The 23,356-nt window shown below is 49.9% G+C and overlaps 1 protein-coding gene across 11 annotated transcripts in view; it reads left to right on the plus strand.

Moving 5' to 3' along the window:
• The window catches only part of TBC1D22A (TBC1 domain family member 22A), a 325,287-nt gene that overhangs the window by 71,910 nt on the left and 230,021 nt on the right, over positions 1 to 23,356 (plus strand). For all 11 annotated transcript variants that reach the window (XM_045464835.1, XM_045464837.1, XM_045464843.1 and 8 more), the window contains one exon: positions 17,733 to 17,803. In XM_045464835.1, the coding sequence (XP_045320791.1) occupies positions 17,733 to 17,803 (71 nt within the window). The remainder of the gene's footprint in view (positions 1 to 17,732; positions 17,804 to 23,356) is intronic.

The following is a 23,356-nucleotide window of genomic DNA, read 5'->3' on the forward strand; positions in this document are numbered from 1 at the left end:
AGTTCAGTTCCACCGGGGGTCTTCGTGCCCTGCACCTGTGTGACTGCACCTGTGTGGCTGGCTCTGATCTCTGCCAGGACTTTCCCTCTGGCTGGGAAGATGTCATCTGGGGGTTTTGGGGTTTCACTTTGCAGCTGCTTCCCGTTGTGGTTTGAGACACAGAAGTGTTCTGGAAGTGCTCTTCTCCTGCAGCGTGGATGTGACTCCCCACTTTGCCGAATCTCCTCTTTTGGCGGTCCCCAGAGGTGTGGCCTTTGCCCAGCCGTGCCGGAGAGCTGTGTGGGGGCTGTTAGGTTGGTTCAGTTTCCCGTCCTGTAGGTGGAGGCAAGGAGCCCGCGGACTCCGTGTTTCTGCAGATGCGGACTGAGCGCGACCGTGGCCTGCGCTCTTGCTCTCCAGGCTCCGAGCCGCGGCGCTGGATGGCGTGGTCTGCTCAGAGCGCCCGGGTGCAGCGCTGGGGACAGGGCAGCTCCAGAAAGCCAGCGCTGTTCTTTTGCCCGAGCGACGGCTTTCGCAGCCTTCGTTTTGACCTGAAGCATTTTGCTCCAGAGAGCGCTTCTTGAAAAGTGTGCCTCCCTGGATTTCTGTGACCCCCGCCATCCCTGAGGGCTCCCCTGTGACTCCATTCGGCTTGTCCACCTCTAGTTCCGCGTGTCGGCCGGAGTGCGCTTGTCAGCCCGTGCCCCGTAGTAGCCTCTCCCTTGATTCGGGGCCCCGCACGCACGTGAGCTGTAGTCTGCGTCTGCCGTCCTCTGGAGATGCCCCCTGCGGCACCCTTGCACTTCCTCCGCCTACAAGGCGTCGAGTGCCGTGCCGTAGAAAGATCGTGCACTTGGGTTTAGAGTCTGGCAGCTGGGCCTCGTCCTTTCGTCTGGAAAACGGGGCCGAGAAGAAGCTATCCGGGTGCAGCCCTGCTCCGTGGCGCCCGCAGCTGTCACTGAATACCGCTTCTGATGTGCTTTCTGTCTCCTCCTCATCTAAACCAGCTAGCTTTCCCGCTTCCCACTTCGACTCAGAGCTGTCCCTACCGTCTTTTACCCGGGTGAAATTTGGAGTCCTTGTCACACCGTCGTCTCTCTGTGTGTCCGTATCTAGTGACGCATTCTCATTCGTGCAGGAGATTCCTGCGTTCTTCCTTTCCATCTTTCCTCTTTGTCTTTGACGGGCCTGCTCTGGTTCAGACCTTTGTTATTATCTCTGCCTCCTTGTCTCCCTCTTTCTCTGTGACACGTTCCGTGTACTGGCAGGAGGTGAGTCAAATTGAAACATGGCTCTCCCTCGACTTGAGCAGCTCCCTGCTGCTTCCAGGACAGAGGTCAGACTCCTGGTATTTAACACCCTTCGTAATCAGACTCCTAATTACTTGTTCATCCTTTTGCTCCATCCAGACAGAGGAACATACTGATCCTGGACCGTCGATTATTAATCTCTGCCTCATGCTCGTGAATAGTAACTCTTGAAACATATACCGAAGTACAAGATTGTCTGATGGTGTACCACAGACAGCAGTGCAAAGCAGCTAGTCCAGAAGTGCAGTAACAACAGCTAACAGTAGATCACCTTTTCCTCCTGGAACGTGTCTTTCCTCCCATTTTCTTTGATCTCGGTACCCCAGGAAGCCTGTGCTGCCCAGAGTACCAGAGGCAGCACCTGAACACAGGTTGATCACAGCCCAGAGATATCGGAGGTGCTGGTTCACCCCTGTTGTCCTGGCAGAATTATTCATGTTCGATTGTTATTAATTACGCCCTCAAGTGTCTACTTTAAACCATGTATCCCATGGTCGCCCTGCCTCTGCATAATCATAACGAAGAGTACTTCTGTCCTCTCGACCCCCGTGTTTGCACCTGTGTCGGAATGCGTGCATGGTGACGTGCCCATCGCAGCGGCTCCTCAGACTTTCCTAGAGCCCTTATTCCCTGCCCGTCTCTCTTGGCAGGTGTAGGCTTTCGTACCGTTAGTTACCTTTCTAGCTCCTGGTCTGCGCAGGCGTAATGGAAGGAGTTAGGAATACAGGGGTGTGTAAGCTAGAACCCCTGTCCCTGGGGAGCCCGTGGTCAGGGTGCCGACAGACCCGGACCCAGATAGAGCTCGTGCTGGCATGAACGGAAGTGAGTGCCCAGAGGAGGAAGGGGTGAGCGCTTTGGTGTGGTGGAACTGCACGCGGGCAGGCTGGGAGCCAGGGCACGATCCCGGGACTCGGTTTCACGGATCAGCACCAGGCATAGCCCCGCGTTCTAGGCGAGAGCACCTGCTGGTACCAGGCGAGGGCCCCGGCACGATGACGCAAGCCTAACTGTGCCACGCGGGCCGGCAGGGGTTCCCTGTCACTTTGCGACTGTCCCTGGGTCTTTCACTGCCATCTGAGCCTTCCTTCTGGGCACTAACACGTGAAATTATATGCAGGGGACGATGGGATTATGTTGCTTTGCCTTTGTAATTACATTGCATACTTATCTAAAATTAATTGAGCTTATCACTGACAAGACTGTCTTCGGCCTTTCTGTGGGCTGCATCCAGCTTCCTGTCTGGTGGATTCCTCAGTCCTGTGCGACGTTTGGGGGTGGGCTCCTGGCCTTTGGGGTGGGGGGACTTCCTTGGCAGAGCTGGGAGGGCACCCACCGCCCTTTCCTGCCTTTCCTTGAGGGTGTTTGGTCCAGGGGGCTCCTCCAGAGTGAAGGTGCCCACCTGCCAGTGAGCAGGTGCAGGTGGGACGGCGGACCGGAAAGGGTCATGAAAACCTCAGGGTCCTGACCAGACGCGTCCATCCACGTGGTGAGCAGCTCTCCCCGGGGGCCTCTGTGTGGCGGCCCCGTTGACACGAAAGCCTCATAGCGTCGGAACGGCTCTACTTGCTGACCCCGGTTTTGTTATTGACCTTTTGCCTTAAGAAATGGGATAATCCGCTGCCGGGTGGTATTACTGGCAAACACTGCTGACCGAGAAGGGGGTGGAGCTGAATCTCATCACGTGTGTGTGTGTGTGTGTGTGTGTGTGTGTGTGTGTACATTTCAATGCAGGAATTAATAGGAGGCTGAGGGTCTGTCTCCAGTGGGTCTGCTGGAAAGCGGAGACGCAAACGTCCAGCTTCTAATTTGCTTTGAAAGGATTTAGATTTTTAACATCAAATAGCAGTAGCCTTTCCTTTAATGAAATGCCACGCGACCCTGGCTGTGGGATCAATGGTATTGAAGGGAGAACGGGCCTTGGGAGGCCTTGTGAAGTGACAGCAGGTGACTGGGCTCTCTTTCAAGGGCGGGGGCGGGGGCTGGCTCTGGCCACAGGACACTCCCCTTAGTGGCACTTTGCTTCTCCTTGCTGTAGATCTTGAAATGCCACTTTTTCCGTAAACATTTTTGATTTCCTGTTGGTAACCAATGGATATAACTCTGAGTCCATTCTCTGCTATTGGACATTTATGTCATATATTTTTTTAAATTTAGAAACAATGCTGCAGTGACCATCTTTATGTGTAAGTATTTATTTGCATTTTGGGTTATTTCTTTGGGACAGGTTCCCAGAAACGGCGTTTTGGCAGAGAGGGTGTGGGCAGTTTCAGCGAGGCCAGGATGTGAGCCAACGGCCTCTCTCCCGTGACACCTAGTCACAGAGTTGCCTTCGACCCTACCTGCTCTGCGAAGGCTACAGCATTTCCCGGGTTCTGCGGATGCCTGGGGCCCTCACACAGAGGCCTCCGTGGGCAGCACTAGGCCATGGCATCCTGCGAGCGGGCACGGTCCACGTTAGGTCAGTCTACAGGCGCTCGCCAGTGAAGAACAAGAACAGAGTAACACGGCCACTTGGGAGGGCCTTTGCCAGGTTTTCAGTTGGTGGAATGAGGTGGGGGGTTTCTGGGAGGGGCTCTCGTCGCTTTTCCACCATCCTGCTCTCTGCGGAGTGTGGGGGGCCTTCCAAATTCAGGTCTTTCCTTCCCCAGTTCTGCTCAAAAATCTACACGCCAGAATCCATGATTATTCTCCCTACAACAGAGCCTCCTTTGTCCATCTTCTTTAGAAGGCAGTTGGGGTTCTAAATAGCGTTTAAAGAATTCCTTATCAAAGGCTCTTTGAAAACGTTTTTATGGAGATATAATCACCTGCCATACAATTCAGTACTGAAGTGTATGACTCCGTAGTTTTTGGTTTGTTTGTAGAGCTGGGTAGCTGTTGCGACAGTACACGGCAGAACTCAGAAAGAAGCCCCGTACGCATCAGCAGTTATCCTCCTCCCTCAGCCCCAGGCAGCGCTGGTCCGCTTTCTCTCTACGGACTTGCCTGTTTGGACATTTCGTAGACAGACGGTCCCCGACTCAGCATGGTTCAACATTACGATGGTGCCAAAGCGATGCGCATCCAGTGGAAGTTGTACTTGGAATTTTGAGTTTGATCTTTTCCTGGGCTAGCGATCCGCGATACGCTCCTCTCGTGATGCTGGGCAGCGGCCATGGCTCCCGTCAGCCTCTCGATCGCGAGGGTCAACGGTGGTCCACTGACGACCGTTCTGTCCCTCACTTTCTGCACGGTGTTCGAGCAGTTACACGAGACAGTCAGCGCCCTGCTGTGGACTGGGCTTTGCGTTGGCTGGTTCTACCTCACCGTAGGCTGATGTGAGCGTCCGAGCACGTTAAGGTGGGCCGGGCTAAGCGGTGGTGCTTGGTGGGTTAAGTGTATCAAGTTCATTTTCAACTTGTGATATTTTCAAGAGACAGTTGGCTCACGGGGATGTAGCCCCTTCATGGGTTGAGGAAGATCTGTAAGTGGAATCACGTGACATGTGGCCTTCTGAGAATGACTTCTTTCATTTAGCGTAACGTTCTCAAGGTGCTTCCTTGCTATAGCACTTGTCCTTCAAGGTTCTTTTGGTAGAGTAGTACCCCCTTGCATGGACAGGCCACGCTTTCTTCGTCCATTCATCACTGGATGGCGCTTGGGAGGGTTTGCACATTTTGGCTGTTATAGTACTGCTCCCGTGAGTGTTCATGGTCATGTTTCTGTGTGGTTGTGGCTGTGTCCTCCTTTGTCTTGGGGTTGCAACCAGAGCGGGGCTGCCGGCTCCTGTGGTGACTCAGTGGCTGATATTGGAGGAGCTCTCGTTTTCCCACGTTGCTCGCTGTGGCCGTCTGAGTGGGGGTGGCTGGCGTCTTAACTGTGGTTGTCATTTCCCCGATGACTAATGATTTTGAGCACTTTTTCTTTTCTTTTTTATTTATTTTGAGAGAGAGAGAGAGAGAGAGAGAGCATGCACAGCAGGGGAAAGGCAGAGAGAGAGAGAGAGAGAGAGAGAGAGAAAGAAAGAGAGAGAGAATCCCAAGCAGGCTCTGTGCTGTTGATCTCATGACCCTGGGACCATGATCTGAGCTGAAATCAAGTGCCTGGCACTTAACTGAGCCACCCAGGTGCCCCTGAGCACCTTTTCATATGCCTTTTCGCTGTGTGTATGTCTTCTTTGAAGAAATATCTGTTAAATATTTTGATCCATTTTCACTTGGGTCATATGTGTTTTTATTGACCTCCAAGACTCTTTTTTTTTTTAAATTTTTTTTTCAACGTTTATTCATTTTTGGGACAGAGAGAGACAGAGCATGAACGGGGAAGGGGCAGAGAGAGAGGGAGACACAGAATTGGAAACAGGCTCCAGGCTCTGAGCCAGCAGCCCAGAGCCTGACGCGGGGCTCGAACTCACGGACCGCGAGATTGTGACCTGGCTGAAGTCGGACGCTTAACCGACTGCGCCACCCAGGCGCCCCATGACCTCCAAGACTCTTGACACTGAATCTCCACTCGTTGGCTGCCTTGAGGATCAGGCTGGGGGGCTGGCAGGGGGGCTGGCTGGCTCTGGGCCAGTCAGGCTGTTTCTGCGGCAGCCACCCCCGCCCCACCCAGCTGGGCAGCAGGCCCTGTGCGTCCCTGGTGTAGCCACACAGGGCCTGAGTCCCGGGTTACCTGTTTGCGGTGAAGTGGTCATGGGTGAGCATATTATTGTTGTAGGCAGGCCTCGAGGCATTCCAGATGCTTCCCCTGCTGATTTGCTGGAGGAGAAATCTCCTGCAGGAGAGCAGTTGATGGTGAGGACATGCTGAGCTGCGGAGTGGGTCTGCCCTTGAGGGCTGGGCAGGTGGCCTTGAACTTTGCAGATGGGAGGGCCAAGGAGGAGCAGGACAGGTACCGCCCCACCCCATGAGGGGAGAGTTCCTTTCCTGGCCTCGCTGAGAAAGTGACTTCTGCTTTGTAGGACTTGTTTTTCCCACTGTGAATACATTGGGTCCCTTCACTGATGTGAGTTATAAAAACAAGGGGAAAGAATTCTATTGTTGTCCACTCCTCATGGCGGTACTGAAACCAGCAAAACCAAGCAAAGGACCAGAGGCAAATGAGATTACCGGAATCCTTTTTGATGTAAACACTCAATCCTGCACTGCATTCCTTTCCAGTTCTGATGTGGGCCTTGTCTTCTAGCGAATAGAATTCTCCCTGGAAATTTGTTCCAAAATCCCGTGGGGAGGAGTCCCGTTTCGCCTGGCGAATGTGCTGGAGCACCTGTGAATTAGGCCGTGAAGAGGAGACGCACTGTCTGTTTTGTACATTGGACGAGTGTTCTGTGTGGCGGTGGGGGGTGGGGGGCGTGAGAGGAAGGTGGCTCCTTGGGGGAGGTGTGGCCGGTCCAGGCCCCGCTTCCTTGGAAGGGCAAGTAATAAGCTTCATTTTTAGAAATGTGTTTTTATCTTATTTAAATTGACTTAACTGTTAATCATGGTGCAGTGTCTGGAATAAAAAGGCATCTCTGTTTTCGTGTTTCAGTCCTTTTTAAGCATTTCTGTTTCGGGGGTTGTGAAACGGAGCGGCACAGCCAGAGTCTAGAACGCAGCTGACCTGCCGTGTATTTTCTTGCCAGTGGCGTGCAGGCTTTTCTGTCTGTGAGCAGAGGAGATGGTGGGGGTCCCCTCTCCCTGTCTTTTTCAGGGCTTTCAGGATTGTGGCCACACTTTTACCTCTTGATAAAAGAAAGTACCAGGAGGGCACTTTCTAATACTGTGCCAATTGTGCAGATCTTCACAGTTGAGCTGTATTTATTGCCTTTCTGCTCTGGAAGTAGAGGGTTGGCGTCTAATCCCCCTTCCCCTCAGGGTAGTTAATGTCACAGTTTCTGGGAAATTGGGATTCATTGTGCCCTTCTGACCGTGACTTGGGTTCCCGACTGAGCCATGAGGACCCGTGGTGTGTAGCTTTCTGTTTTATCCGAAAGTTGTTAATCTGGGGGGTGAGAAGGGGCGTCCTAACCGCCTCCTGTGTCCGGGGAGCAACCTCCTGCTTTTCGCTGCCACCCAGCCCTTTCTGGGGGTTCCAGATCGTGATTGGCTGCCCCCTTATTCCGCCTGTCCTCCCCTTTGCAGGCGGTGGATTCAGCCTTCCCTGTTCTGGTAAGCTCCCACCCTGGCCTCCTTTCCATCTTTCAGATTCTTGACGCCCTTTCTGGCTTGCTCTGTCTCGTCTTTGTTGTAACCTATTCCTTTACTGTAGTGTTGGTGGGGTCTAGGGTGGTGGCAGTTAAAATCTACCAAGTTTCAACTTGGCTTCAAGGTGCCTCTCAAGCAGCAGCTCACTGGGAGTCTTTCCTGATGTCTCCCTTCTTCCAAGAAGGCGTCCTTCTTGGCGTCCCACGTCACCTGCACACCTGTGTGGGGTAGCACCGTTTAACGCTTGCATTGGTGATTTCTTCCTCTTTCTCTACTTGCCAGTGAGCCCCTGGAGGGTAGGAACTGGGTCTGATTGTACTCTCTGAGGCTAGCTCAGCTCCCGGTTGGTGGTAAGTGGCGATCGATGTGCCCTGGGTAAATAAGTGTGTATAATAGACTCTGAGTAGGGGCAGTGTTTAAGTGGCGTTGGCCCCGGAGGCATCTTACACAAAGTGGGTGCTCGATAATTGTTGATCAAGTGGGCTGATTTATGAGACTTTCCTGGACTGTGGCTTCTGGGAATTTTCCAGACCCTTTTGCTGGTGACTGCTCAGCTTTTAGATTAGATTCACATTTAAGCTTAGGTGATTGTAATGTACATGCATTTCTTATTCTTTTTTGAGATGTTTATTTATTTATTTTGAGAGAGACAGAGAGAGACAGAGAGAGAGAGAGAGAAAATCCCAAGCAGGTTCTGCACTGTCGGTGCAGAGCCCAACATGGGGCTTGATCTCATGAACCTTGAGATCATGACCTGAGCCAAAATCAAGAGTTGGATGCTTAACCGACTGAGCCACCTAGGCGCCCCAATATCTTATTTTTATTCATTGTTTCTCCCAGCTTTTATTTCCATAGAAGATTTTTCCAAAATTAGAATTAAAACTAGTTAAAAAGAGATGACTGGGGGCGCCTGGGTGGCTCAGTCGGTTAGGCGGCCGACTTCGGCTCAGGTCATGATCTCGCGGTCCGTGAGTTCGAGCCCCGCGTCGGGCTCTGTGCTGACAGCTCAGAGCCTGGAGCCTGTTTCAGATTCTGTGTCTCCCTCTCTCTGACCCTCCCCCGTTCATGCTCTGTCTCTCTCGGTCTCAAAAATAAATATAAACGTTAAAAAAAAAAAAAAAAAAGAGATGACTGTTAGAAAAAAAATAGCTTTAAATTCTGGCTTTTCTGAAAAAGGTGCTTATAATTATGAGTTCTTTGCATATACAGTTTTGTGACAGATTTCTGGTTCAGTCTCAAATGTGATATTTTACATCCAGTTAGGACGAATGGCTCCCACTTGCTTCATGGTTTGGGTTCACATGGAGTGCTGAGTAATTACACCAGGAAGCATGGCAGACTCCTCTTCTTGTACTTGTGGAGCATTGTCACCATTTACAAATGCCCTCCCATGTAATGTCTCTGCTCTTTGGGAAAATTCTATGACTTAGGTGAGGGTGTTATTTTTAATTTGTTCCATGTTTACAGAGGAAGAAATGGGAGCTCAAGAGGTTAGAGGGCCTCTCTGAAGCCACACTGATTCTTGTTGGCTGTGCTGGACCTTGAACCCGGGTCTCCTGAGTCCACAATCAGTGTTTGTTCTTATGTGCTTCTCTGCTACCCGTTTGCTTCTTTTGGTCATGGGGTGTCTTGCTGTGGCAGTTTTCTAAGTGGGAATCTTCTTGAGAAGTAAACCCTTATAGTACACATGAACATGGAATTATGATATTGGTGTTTTCATAAGAATATTACAAAATTTTAATTTTCAGAAAACAACAAATTCACTGTTGTGGAAGGAAGACATGCTCTTTATTTCTCATTCCCTTTCTGCTTATTAAAATTTGTCTTACATTTTAGTTTTCTCTGTTAGAGGATTAGTGGTTTTATAATCTGATTCTAAGAAATACAGCAATAGAAAGCTAAACGGAGAGCCAAACACAAGATTTAAACAGGAAGACTCAGGCAGTTGAAATAAAAGGTGGAAACAGTATTTGCCATGCAAGTAGTAATCATAAGAAAAGTAACTTACTTATAATGATACCAGAAAAAAAAATCCAGAGAGAGAGACAAAGAGGGATGTTTCATAACGATAAAAGATTCAACTCATTAAGTTGATGCATCTTTCCTAAATGTATGTGCACCCAAAACTACAGCTTCATAATACATGAAGCAAAACTTGACAGAAATGAAGAGAGGAAGAGGCAAGTTCACTGTCATAGGAAGAAATTTTAGCACCCTTCCCTGAGTAATTGGTAGAATAGGTAAATTAAAACATCAGCAAAGATGTGGAAGATATGAATCACTAAAGATGTGGAAGATACATACCACTGTCAGCCAACTGGATCTACCTGATTTAGCCACCACACGTGGATGACTGCATATACCAGCTAAAGAATGCACATCTTTCCAAGGACATATGGCACATTCACCAGATACACCATATGCTCTACCAAAGCAAGTCATAGTAAATATTGAAGGATTGAAGCAACACCAAGTTCATCTGACCATATGCTTTAATTTAGAAGTCAGTGTAACAATAAACTACCCAGGAAATCCTCAAATATTTGGAAATTTGTCAACGTACTTCAAATTAACTCTGGATCAAAGAAATCACAAGGAACATGAGACTCTATTTGAATTTAATGATAATCACCGTGCATATGAAAATCTGTGTGTTGCTAGTAAAAGAGTGCTTGGAGGGAAGTTTGGTCTTTAAACGTTTATCTTAGAAAGGAATCAAGGTTTCAGATCAGTGATTAAAGCTTCCACTTTAAGAAGGTAGGAGAAGAGGAGGAAGTTAAACAGCACCAAGTAAAAGAAGGGAAATAAAACAAGGGTAGAAATCAGTAAATTGGTAAATGGATAAACAAGGGCAAGAATCAAGAAAATCTGGTTAGTTTTTTTTTAAAGACCAATAAAAACTTCTAGTTAGACTTGATTGATGGAAAGAGGAGAAGGCACAAATTACCATTATCATGTTGTACTGAAAGAGGAAGCATCACTACAAACCCTACAGACATTAAGAAGATAATAAGGGTGTATTATTTGCAACTTTATGCCAATAAATTCAAGAATTGACATGAAATGGACATAGTACTTCAAAGACATGACCTCATAAAACTGATAGCAGAAGAAAGGGATATTATTAATATCCCTTAATATTCCAATGTCAATTAAAAAAATTATAATAAAAAAGCCTCACACAAGGAAAGATCAGGGTCAGATGGCTTTCCTGGCAAATTCTATCAAACATTTAAAGAGGAAATAATACCAATTCTCCAGAAGCTCTCTCAGAAAAGAGAGGAGAAGAAACCTTCTCAGCTCATTTTATTAAGGCATCATAACCCTAATACCCAAACCTTATAACAAAGGCATTGTGAGAAAAAGAAACTAGAGACCAATATCCCTGATGGCTATAGCCAAAAAGTTCTTCAAAAATACATTAGGAAGTTGACTCTTGCTTCAGTCCATGAAGGATTAGCTGCCAAAGGAATTTCTCTCCTGTTGTAAACAAATAGAAACTTAGACCAATATGTGAAACAACGGTTTTATGCTTGGAGGCATTTTTCAGGCTGCAGCACAGGGAGGGGAACAGAACCTGAACCTGGGGAGTCAAGGAGTCAGGAAGGGGGTTCCAGGAGGCCAAGACAGACTGCATGGGACACAGTATTCCACAGAGACAGAGCCCACATATCTGCAGAGGGGTCCCATCAAGTCCTTGGTGGAGTGCTGGCCTGTTCATGAATGGGGTCCAATCCATGAGGTGGGGGAGAGAATCCACATGAGGCAGTGAGTTGAATAATCCCCAGAGCTCATACAGGTGCTGACTGTTGGGCGTTGCTGGCTGTCACTTGCTGCAGGAACCTGGAACTGAAAAGTCACTCTCTTGAGCAGCTGAAGCGGGGCGGGGGGGGGGGGTGGGGGTGGGGGAAGCCCTGTGTGCTCAGGACCCGAGCACTCTGTAGGGGCCTAGTGCAGGAGAAGAACGCTCCAGAGGAGGCGCGCGCTGAAGAAAACCCAGCACCCACACTTGCTGTAGGAGCTGCGTGCCAGGGAAGCAGCCTCTTCAGGAGACTGATGAATGAGGCATGTGAGAACTTGGGTGAAAAACTCCTTTCTCCTTTAGTGTCCCTCCTTCACTCTGTACTGAAAAGGATGATGTCATGCCAGCCAGCCAAGGAGAAGTATTTACAAGACCCAGTTCCATTATCACAGAGGCAGTAAATTGATAACTGGCACATCTGGCATAAAAAAAAAAAAAAAAAAAAAAAGGCATGCCACGAAACAGGGAAATAAGACCTGGGATCAGAAGAAATATCTGTCATTAGAAACAGGTAAGATTATGAACGATTCAGTAAAAAGATGGGTGTAAAAGATTTCAAGATACGCACCATAGAAAGTATAGAAATGGCCAATAAGCTCACGAAAATCTGTTTGACGCTCAACATCGTTAGTCATCACAGAATTGCTAATTAAAATGTAATGAGATGCCTTTAATGCTTACTAGAATGGCTAGAATTAAAGACTGACAGCACTGAGTTTGACCAGGATGTGGAGCAGTTAAAGTTTTTATACATTACTGGTGGGAAGCGTAAAATGGTACAACCATTTTGAAGGACCACATGGCGTTTTTTTTTTTTTTTTTTTTTTTTTTTTTTTAACCAAGGTAAACACGTATCTGTCGTATGATCCAGCAATTCCACTCCTTCACGTTTGCCTAATAGAGATGAAAACAGAGACCCACAGGACACATGTCCACAAGAATGGTCATAGCCGTTTTTTCACAGTAGTGAAAGCTTGTGAATGAACCGGCTATCTGTGAATATGGAAGCAAATTGTGGTATATTCATAGAGTCGATTATTTCTGCTGTTCTCGTAAAGAATAAACCACTGGTACGTGCAACATCATGACTCTGACACGAGCAGATGAAGCAGAACTCGAGCACGTACCTCCTGTATGTACTATTTATGTGAATGTTAAGATCAGACGGAGATAATCTATGACCAGAAAGGAGCTAACTTGGAGTGGGGGCAAAGAATTATAGAAAAGGCTGCTAGAAGTGTTCTGTATCTTGTTTTGGGGGGGCTACAGTCATCCTTTTTTATTGCCTGTAAATTACATGTCAGTTAAAATATGGGACCCCACTCGCCCAAGAAAACCACGTCTAAAGGGGGTAGAGGAAAGACTTGGGCGTTCTTCTGTCCAGCACTTGCCACCAGGCTATTGCAAGGCGCTGCCTCAGGATGCGCAGGAAGCAGAATCGTGGCATCTGACCTGCAGGAACTCGTCAACCGCTTCTGGGAGATGAGATAGATGCTCGGATACGGCGCTGAAGGTGGGCCGTTAGGTGCGCTCGCTGCACTTGTTCCTGGCACCCACGGAAGAGGGAATGGGGTGTTACTGGAGTTGAGAGGAAGGCTTCATAGGTCTGGCAGAGGTGGAGCTGGTCCTGGAAGGTTGGGTGGATTTTGAAAAGTCGGAGGTAAAGTTGGAGATGCCGCAGGAACTTTGTAGCTTGGTAGGAACACAGTAGGGTACACCCTGAAAGGCACATCTTCCACTGTCCTTGAGCCATTCTCTGAAGCCCTACCCCTGTGGCTGGCTATGCTTCCAGGCTCCCGTGTCCTCTTACAGAAGCACTCAGGGTGTCTGCCCTCTGCTTTCTCTTGTTCTTTTTTTTTTTTAATATATTTTTAAGGCTTATTTATTTTGAGAGAGAGAGAGAGAGAGAGCGTGCGAGTCTGAGAGCATGAGCCGGGGAGGGGCAGAGAGAAAGGGAGAGAGAATCCTAGGCAGGCTCTGCCCTGTCAGCACAGAGCCTGAAGTGGGGCTTGATCTCATAAACTGTGAGGTCACAGCCTGAACCGAAACTAAGAGTTGGACAGACACTTAACCGACTGAGCCACCCAGGCTTCCCACTGTTGTTCCATCTCCACGGACTTACTCCATATCCACCCAGAAAGGCATCCATTCTTTTCCGTGGCAGTGTTGCAGTCCAGTGTGTGGATGTAACGGTGTTTTAATCGTCTCCCTGTTGACGGACAGACGCTCTGATTGTTTCTAGTTTTTGTTATGACGAGGCTCAAATGAGCACCCTGTGTGTAACCCCTTGCACGTGTCCCCATGGAACAGATTTCTTCAAGTGAGGTTGCTGCTCAAATGTTATATACCTTTAAAACGTGACCAATAGAAAGTTCTGTTCGTATGCACTCCGACCAAACTATAAGAGTGGCTATTCACCTACAGTCACGTCAATACGGGTATACTCATTTGATATTTTATCTAATTTGCGACAAATTTCTTGTTCTAATAATGTAGTTATTTAATCACCATTGAGATTCTGTGCCTATTTTTGTGTATGTACTAGCCACTTCTATTTCCTCTTCCATGAATTTTCCAGTTTTGTGTAGCTTGATCATTCTCTTGTATGTATTCTTTATGTATGAGTGATGTTAACTTTTTTGTATGGTACGTATGTATTTTTCAAGTCTGTCTTTTTTTTTTTTTTTTTTTTTTAACATTACGGTGTCTTTCATTGTGCAGCCATTTTAAACTTTTGTACTGTTAGTTTGTCAACCTTAATTATAGTTCTAGGATCTGTGTTTTGCTTGGAAGGCCTTTCTCCCATCTGAAAGTAGCACAATATTCCTCTATATTTTCTTGTATTTTTATCTTTCCTTCACATACATGTGCTCACATGCACACACACATGCACACACTCCATTTAGGCCTAAGGATTTTTAATGTGCATTTATTTTTGAGAGAGACAGAGCATGAGCAGGGGAGGGTCAGAGAGAGCGGGAGACACAGATTGTGAAGCAGGCTCCAGGCTCTGAGCTGTCAGCATAGAGCCCGATGTGGGGCTCGAACCCACAAGCCATGAGATCATGACCTGAGCTGAAGTTGAACACTTCACCGACTGAGCCACCCAGGCGCCCCGGTCTAAGGATTTTTAATCATTTGGAATTTTTTTTAACGTTTGTTTATTTTTGAGAGAGAGAGAGAGCGAGAGAGAGCGAGCGAGCAAACAGGGGAGGGGCAGAGAGAGGAGGACACAGAATCCAAAGCAGGCTCTAGGTTCTGAGCTGTTAGCACAGAGCCCGATGCGGGGCTCGAACTTACAAACCATGAGATCGTGACCTGAGCTGAATCGGACGCATAACCAGCTGAGTCACCCAGGTGTTCTTGGAAATGTTTTTGTGGTAAGATACATGGTCTGATTTCCTTTTCTGAAAATAAAGGCCATATTGTTTGGACACCATCGACTGATGGGCCCCTTGATCTGAAATGCTGTTGTATTCCTAACTAAGTGCAGGTTTGATGTGAACCATTCATCGGTTCCATTGCTCTCCCCAGTGTCTTAAGAACTGTAGCTCTCTTACACATTTTCTTGTCTGTTAATACAAGTCCGTTCATGTTATTCTTTTTGGAACTCTTATTGGCTGCTGTTAAGCATTTGCTCTTCCAGATGAACTAGTCCCAGCGTATCAGGTTTTACAACACACACGGAATTTCCCCCTGGGATTTCGTTGGCTTGCGTTGAACTTAAAGAGTTTTTAGGTGGTGGTTGACAGCACTGTAATATTGAGGCAAGATCCAGCAGTGTGTTTGGTCCCTGTTCTTCTTCCCGTGTCCTCACCCGAGCCGCCGTCCCCCCTACACTGGGCTTCATAAGCAGCCCGCCAAGTGTCCCCTTGTGAGCACTGGCCCCTCTGGTCTCTTCTTCACGCCGTGGCCCGGCTTTGCATTAGTTCTTTCCTGGACTGAGAATATTCCCCTTCCAGCCCCTCTTCCTTCAGTAATGTCTCCTCATCTGTGGGTCTTTCCTCAGTTGTCATCTTCAGGGAAACCTTCCTAACAAGGTAGAATTTCCCACCTGTCCTTTCATCTCCCAGCCCTTACCTCTTGTTCTGAGCCCGGTTGGAATTGCACACCTGCTCTGTCCTGGGGGTGGAGGTGGGTCCTCTGAGCACAGGGCTTTGTGTGTTGTTCCCTGGCCCGGAGGAGGTGCTCATTAAATCCTTGTTAACGCCAGTGAGCTTGGTGTTTTCCTCCATTTCTTTAAGTAGAACCTCACAGTTTTCTTCATATGCGATTCTCCATTTCTTGCGAAGCCTTATGCCTGCAATATTGTTTCTTTTGTTGCTGATGGAGAAAAGCTGTTGATTTTAGAATGTTCTTGTATCTGCCCGTCTCGCTGAACTCAGCCCTCATTCCTGCCTCTCTTTGCTGGCTTTATCCTCAGGCCGGTTGGGTGCCAGTTGGCTGTAGCCCCAGCCTCACATCTGACCCTAGCAGTCTTCAGAGGGAGCAAGAGAGGGTTGCCCCCAAAAGGTTTCTGAAGAGCCAGGAGGGGCTTTCTCCTCAGCTTAGCTCTGCAACAGCCAATCAGTTCCAACCTTGGGGTGCTGGGTTCAGCTTCCCTCAGGCTGACTCCCCTCATTACCAGGGCTGCGGGGTGGGGTGGGGGGTGCTGGTGGTCACTTTGCACATCCGGAGTCCGCTAGAAAGGTGGAGGGGCAAACAGGCCCTGGGCGAGGGTCTACACTGGATGTCTACCGGAATGGTCCTGTGACTTTCCCATCAAGCCAGTTTAACACCTTTATAGGTACGAGATTTCCCGACATGGAGCCGTTTTATTCCTGGAGTTTTATTCCTGTGTGTACTGTCCTTTGAATACCTGGCTGTGTTTTGATCTGCGAAGATTTGTTTTGGACCTTTTGTCCATATTCATGAGTGAAATTTGTCTGTGTTTGCAGGAAGCCTTTCTAATAGGGGAAGTTAATAGAGTGGAAAGATTCTGGGCTGTGAAGGTCACTTAGTTCCTGGGCCACTGTGGCCGAGTCCCCCAACCTCTCCGCTCCTTGCCTACACAGTAGGGTCACAGCCCTGATTCACTCAGGCTGTGGCGAGGAACAAATAGCGCCTTTGAAAGCTCCTCTTACGCCCTAACGCTTACACAGACTCAGAACTTGGCCTCATATGTCTGTTCAAGGCACCATTTTTGTGAGTTTCCGTCATGAGGAGACAGGTTCAGAGAACATTAGCAACGGAGATTTCTCTCGGCTTTCTTCATATAAACCATAATCAGAAAACCAGACTCGTGCAGGAGGAGAGGCCCTGGGAACATGACTGGTAAACATTACATTATTGGTGTTCAGATATTAGGTTCCTGCTTTTCATAATATCCTCAGGGTGCGGGGGAAGATTCGATACTTTCTGAGATTCTGCTGTAAAGTGCAAGTTATTGCTGGTACTGTCGCCCAATTATTCTGTCCTTATTTTACTTAGACTTTAGTAATTGGAAAAAGATTAGATGTCAGGACTTTGTATTTTGTTGATTATATTACCAAAGTCTCTTTAATCGTTTCTTTTATTCCGAGTATTAATCATGAGCTCCTAGCTGTTAGGAGAAGAGCCTAATGGTAGATTCGTAACTTAAAGGAGAGAAATAATTACTTCAGTTTCAGTGGGACTGACTGAGTGTTGATACACCTGCAAATTGAAATGTATTCTCTATCCATTCGGGGCACGTGGCTGAGACCTTGGGGAGACATAGAAGGTCACACGGAATTCAGGGGCTGATCTCCTCACCCGCCCGGCCCCTGCTGTGCCCTCTCCTGCCCTCCGGAGGCTCCGGACATGTCCTTGACCAGCCCTGCCTCTCTTTGGGTATTTGTGATGGCAACAGTGACTTGTACTAGTCTCCTTGGAAGACTGTGTTGTCCTTGATGTGTGCATAACATGGCTTCACCCTTGATCAGTGCTGTATGAACACAGGCTTATCCCCGTGAAATAATTTCTTCCGAAAGCAGTCTTGAGCCAAGCACCTTCTGTTCTCCAGCAGTAAATGGTGGGAGTGAGACAGAAAGCGGGAAGGACGGGAGAGCTCAGAGGGTGGTGAAGTTGGGGACAGGTGTTGGTGGTAGGGGTACAGGGAGAGGGAGGGTGGGAGGGAAGGAGGGGGCATGTGGACTCTGGACTCACTGCTCTAGGGAGGAAGGTGTGTGGTGCCTCACCTGTCCCGGCGTGACTGTGGGGACACTTGCGATGCGTTTAGCAAACATGTACTCTGTAACTTAAATGCAAACAGGTGACACTTAGCTCTGCGGGAATAGAGGCAACTTTGCGTCTCTTGTATATTGAGAACAATCAGTATCTGAAATCTTTATCACTCAGGTTTGTTCTGATTTCGTTTATGGGGCCTCATACCCTGCTGTAACATTGATGGAATATGTTAAAGCCCCGTGGGGAGTTTGTGGACTGTTTGCAAACCCTGTTTTGTCTCTTTGTCAACAGAGGAATTGCGGAAGTTGAGCTGGTCCGGAATCCCTAAGTCGGTTCGTCCAATTACCTGGAAGCTGCTGTCGGTAAGTCTTCCTGGGGCTGCCTGTCCTGGCGGCCAGGCTCCAGGCGTGGCCCGTCGGCCGCCCAGGCATGCGCCCTGCCTTTGTGGCAGTGATCCGGGCCTTTGTCTGAGCTAAGGTGACATTTTCCATCTTTTGCTTAATTTCAAGCTTGGTTTGACAAGGCTGGCAGAAAATGAGGAGAGGTAATTATTTATGACAGCTGTATTCTTTTTCTCTGATTTTATTATTCTGAAAATCTGTAATATTTTCAAACGTGTGATATAGAAAGGATCGAGCATAGAAGACTGTTTCATTTCTGAGGAATCCATCACAGCGAAATAGGTTTGACAAAGGTGGTGGGTTTTTTTTTTTTTTTTTTTTTCTCTTTTTAAATGTTAGTAGGGATGTTAGACGTAGTCTGCGTTTCTGTGATGGAGGCTGGGGTTCTGGTTCTAAACTGCCCATTGTGGAGACTCCTGGAGGAGGTCAGGTGGACGAGGTGGGGGTGGGGCGGCCGCCAGAAGACTCCCGGTCCTTCACTCGGGTTAATATCGGAAGTGAGCTGGGCCCTGCTGAAAGCTTGGGAGTAGTTTATAGACAGCTTTCTTCTCTTTCCCTTTTTAAATTATTTTTGGAGTTAAATCAGTGGGGAACTCGAAGTGTTTACTCTAAATTGGCTCTGACTTTTCAGTATTTAAAAGACTCTTTCCTGCTAATGAGTCTTCATAAATTTGCAGCTCAGTACCCCATAATCCTAAATGCAGATACAGCTCTCAACAGTGAATATTTATTGATTAAATATTCTCTTGCAATTAAAATTAGACCTGCTACAATTGCTCATGTTTTTGTTTGGTGTTTGTTATTTTAAGCATTTGTATCTACTTTTCCAAACGTCCTCCAACATAGGTTGCAAGGTTTTGAGATTGAACTGTGGGAAGTTTTGATGAAAACACGTTTAAGACCTAATGGTACAATTTTGTATTTAAGGATGTGCTGCCTCTAGGTGGAAAGCCTTCATGAATGCTTCTGTCCCCTTCCTTTCCTTCGGTTCTCAGTCTGCTCGAGTCGTGGTTAGATATCCTGTGGTCGGAATGGGAGGGAGGGTGTAGGTGGGTAGAGTCTGTAAGTGGGAATGTCAGGAAAGCCAGGGAAGGAGCGTGCGGGCCTCCTCGGGCATGTGTACCACGTAGCCGCTTAACTGATGATGGAGCCCCTTGCCTGGAGACAGAGGTGAATCAGATAGTGGCCCTGCCACTAGGAGGGGTTAGGGCTGGTCAGGGCTGCAGCACAGTCTGGGACCATGTGCTGCGGGGTGCACGGGGCTCAGGCGGTCAGGAGCGGAGTGAGTGCCCAGGGAAGGCTTCTCGTTCCCAGTCTCTGCAGGTGCTGTGAGGTGGGAAGCTGGGGACCGGGCAGGACAGAGATGAGCTTGGCAGTTCTAGACCTCTTTGGGTTTGGGTTGATGGATGAGTTAAAAACAATGTGTGTGGGGGGGGTGAGTGGGCAAAGCCGGTCCTTCCAAAGTTGGAGGGGCACCAAAAAAGGGAGGGCAGTCCCAGGATAGCGCAGACTCACCTGCGTGGCAGGCCAGGCTTCTTGTGGGAGCTTCTGGAACATCTTGAAGGGTGTGTCAGGGTCCTTGTGTGTGTGTGCGTGTGGGGGGGGTAGATGCAGATGGGATTGGACAAGCAGGGGCCAAGGTGGGCGGGCTCCCCAGGAATGGCTGGGATTGGTGACGAGCAGGGGCCAAGGTGGGCGGGCTCCTCAGGAATGGCTGGGATTGGTGACGAGCAGGGGCCAAGGTGGGCGGGCTCCCCAGGAATGGCTGGGATTGGTGACGAGCAGGGGCCAAGGTGGGCGGGCTCCCCAGGAATGGCTGGGATTGGGCGAGCAGGGGCCAAGGTGGGCGGGCTCCCCAGGAATGGCTGGGATTGGTGACGAGCAGGGGCCAAGGTGGGCGGGCTCCCCAGGAATGGCTGGGATTGGTGACGAGCAGGGGCCAAGGTGGGCGGGCTCCCCAGGAATGGTGGGATTGGGCGAGCAGGGGCCAAGGTGGGCGGGCTCCCCAGGAATGGCTGGGATTGGATGAGCAGGGGCCAAGGTGGGCGTGCTCCCAGGAATGGCAGGGAGAAGGCTTGGATGGGGCAGGGAACCGGGGGCAGCCAGGGACCAGGAGCGGGTGACTCCTGAAGGATTTGAGTGAGGGGTGGGTCGGCTGTGTTTCTGGAACGGGAGAGTCAGGAGTCTCTCGAAAGGTCTGTTGGCTGGTTCCTTCATTGATTTGATCGTATTTACCGAGCACTTTGTGGCTCTGGCACTGTGTCGGAGCTGGGAGATAAGGAGAGAAAAGGACCAAGTCCCTGTGCCTTATGGAGCCTGCGGAAAAGAAGGGGAGTCCCTGCCCTCCTCTGTCTCCCCCAGGGCAGACCGGGGGTTTTACCGCACGGGAAGGATCCTGTTCTCTCAGGAGTCTGGGCCCCCAGTGCTCTGCTCACCCTGTGTCTCAGCTTGCTTCACAGCACTTACTGAGTGCTTGCTGTGTGCCAGACTGTGCACAGGCGAGAGATGCCTGCAGATGCGGTGGTCTCTGGGTGCAGGACCCAGGAGCTGGTGGGTCCGTATCGCGAGCAGAGCCTGGTCAGGAGGAAGGGTGTGCCGGGCTGCTCTGGGTGCTTGTTGGAAGGAAGAGGCGGACAGCCGGGTCAGGGAAAACCCCCTGGGGGCGGGGGTGGAGGCTTTGGGGGGCCTGTGGCCGCTGGAGCAGGAGCCAGTCGCTGCCATGGCACTGTACCTGTCACTCAGGGAGCGTGTGCTCACCTCGACTTTGCCGTGTGCTGGGCCAGGCAGGCGGTGATGTCATCCAGTCATCACGTGCCCACACACGGTCCCTCTGGGGGTGAGGACGGGCTCTGGGAATCCAGGTTGAGGGGTGCTAGTCAGACATGGGTGTGGGTAGGTGGAAGGAGGCCAGCATCCTGGGGCCGTCGTCTCTTCGCCTCGAAGCGCTGACCCAGGAGCTGCCTCATGGGCCTGTCCTTGTCTCCCAGTTACTCCCAAGCGCACATCATCGGTATGTTTCCTGTCCTGGGGGATTTGGGGAGCACAGCGCAGGATGCTGACCACTCACTTCTGACTCAGCAGGTGTTTCCCACGCGTCTGCCCTCAGCCAGCAGGCCCTTTGCAAGTGGTAGGTCACAGGAGCATCTTGGAAAATGGTGGGGAGAAAACCCAGCAGGCACTTCCGGGCCATGGGGTACAGGGAAGTGTCGCCCCAGTTAAGGCCACTTTTCAGTCTCTCTCTGAATCAGAGGCTTCACATTCCACTCTCCTGGGCCCGCAAAGTGGATCAGAGCCTTGGGGTATACCCCGGTTTGCACCAGTTCCAGCCTTTCCCAGGCCGGGTGGTGGGGGTGGGGGGTGGCGGCTGGGACGTGGGGGCTTTGGGCTTTGGGCTGCCCTCTTGACTTGTGCTTTTTCGTTCTGGGTGCACATTAGTGTGACCTGGGAGCTGGGGAAATATCGGTCTCTGGGTCTCGTAGGGTTGGAGACGGCTGCTCTAGGACAGGTGGGTGTCATGTGGGACAGGCACACAGGGCCCGGCTGGGACCTGCGCCCAAGAAGGCAACACGCCTGGGCCGACGTGCCTGGGCTTGACCAAGAGCGTCCCGGAGGCCAGACTGGGGCCCAGGTGGGGTCCGGCTTGTTCCAGCCCTTTTGCTTCCGGGACCCTGAACCCAGGATCGAGGAGAATCTGTCGTTTGTCTGGTGAACAAAGACAACCCAAGCTGTACTTGAATGTGAACCTACTTCCAGACCTGGGAGACGAATGCCTTTTTTCCCCCAGGATGTTCACGACTTGTCGTTACAAACCAGGATTTGTCCTGGTGGCTTGTTGAAGAGCACGATTCTTAACTGATGACTAGGAAATGGTACTTTAACGAAGAAAGATGGGAAAGATGGGAAGCTTGGCTCCTGTCATTTGTGGAGGACTGGCATATACTCTGGTCTAGAAATACCAGGAAGCCACCATGGATGCTATTTAACATTTAAATTCCATGCAAGTGCGGCTGTGACTTTTTAAAAATTAGCGCTGTCAAAAATCATATTTTTTGGCTCATTTAAAAAAAAATAACTATTTCAGAAACATCAAACAGAAACTAATTAAACATTTAACATTTATGCTAATGAACAGGATGGTTAAAAACGAGAAGTGAGGGGTGCCTGGGTGGTTCCCTTGGTTAAGCACTGACTTCGGGCTCAGGTCATGATCTCACGGTTCCTGAGTTCGAGCCCCACGTCGGGCTCTGTGCTGACAGCTGGGAGCCTGGAGCCTGCTTCGGATTCTGTGTCTCCCTCTCTATCTGCCCCTCTCCTGCTTGTGCTCTGCTTCTCTCTGTCTCTCAAAAATAAATAAACATTTAAAAAAAACCCCCCACAAAACCCAAGAAGTGAAATGCTGGTGTCATCTTGTCTCCTTGCAGTATGTTGAAGTCGGTTTGCACGTGAACCTGGTGGGAGGGAGCGATTGGATGTTTGTGTCACTGGGACGGTTCCGACATAAGTATATGTGTGTATTGTTTTACATTTATGATTAGTGTTTTTATGGCATGCTAATACGGCAATTAAGTTTTCTGTAGTTGTGTCATTTAAAATTCATCGCGTACTTGAACATGTTTCGTTTGCATAATTTCTAGTCTGGCTTAATTATCGAGAGGCCTCAAGTTGCATATGTGTGTTTCCCTTTAGGAGTGAGTGTCAGGAGTGTGTGCAGGGCTTTTTATTGCCCGTGCTCCCATCGTGACACGCTTGCCTTTTGGAATTTCTCTTCCAGTAGTGAAGTTAGAATCTGGGGGTTGGGAGAATGCTCGAGTCCTTGTACCCGGTCACGAAGAGTCCTTCGGTGGCACCGCGTGTGACTGCTGTAGGGCTACCCACACCGTTCCCTGCCTTGTACCCCCTGTGGCCCCGCTGCCCTGGCCTGGCACACAGGGCCTGCCGCCCGGCCGCCACGCACCTGCCCACGCTCCTCACCCGCCAGGGGCGGGGGCAGCCTGGATACAGCACCCCCCGTGTGCCCTGTGCGGTCGTGTGACCATTCTCAGGGCATTTGCTCTGTCCCTCCACACCGTTGTCTTCTCCACCACCAGTGCCAACCCCAGACCCACCCAGACCGAACCCAGAACTGCGTACTGGCCGATACTGTTTTTCATGAGGTCTCTCAGATGTCCTCCTCCCTGGGCGCCCAGGGCCGTGGCCGTCCCTGGGGAGTGGTGACATCATTCATTCGCTCAGCGAGCCTGCACGGGGAACCTGTGGTGCGCCCCTCAGTGTTCTGGGCGTGGGGGGCCGGAGTCTCTGTGAGCACGGGTCAGGAACCCCCTGCGGGAGCTCGAGAGACAGAGTAAGCGACGTCTCTGTGTCTGAGCGTCTCTGAGAAGCTGAGTCTGGAAACACCTGGAGCCCGGGGAGGGAGGCCGAGGTCAGAGTGCTGACTCGGACGGGGCAGGGCAGGTCTCTGGGGGAAGCGCTGTCTGAAGAGAGGTTACCCGCCGTAGCGTGGTCGCAGCACTGACC

Source organism: Leopardus geoffroyi, chromosome B4, assembly GCF_018350155.1.
Source record: "Leopardus geoffroyi isolate Oge1 chromosome B4, O.geoffroyi_Oge1_pat1.0, whole genome shotgun sequence".
NCBI lineage: Eukaryota > Metazoa > Chordata > Mammalia > Carnivora > Felidae > Leopardus > Leopardus geoffroyi.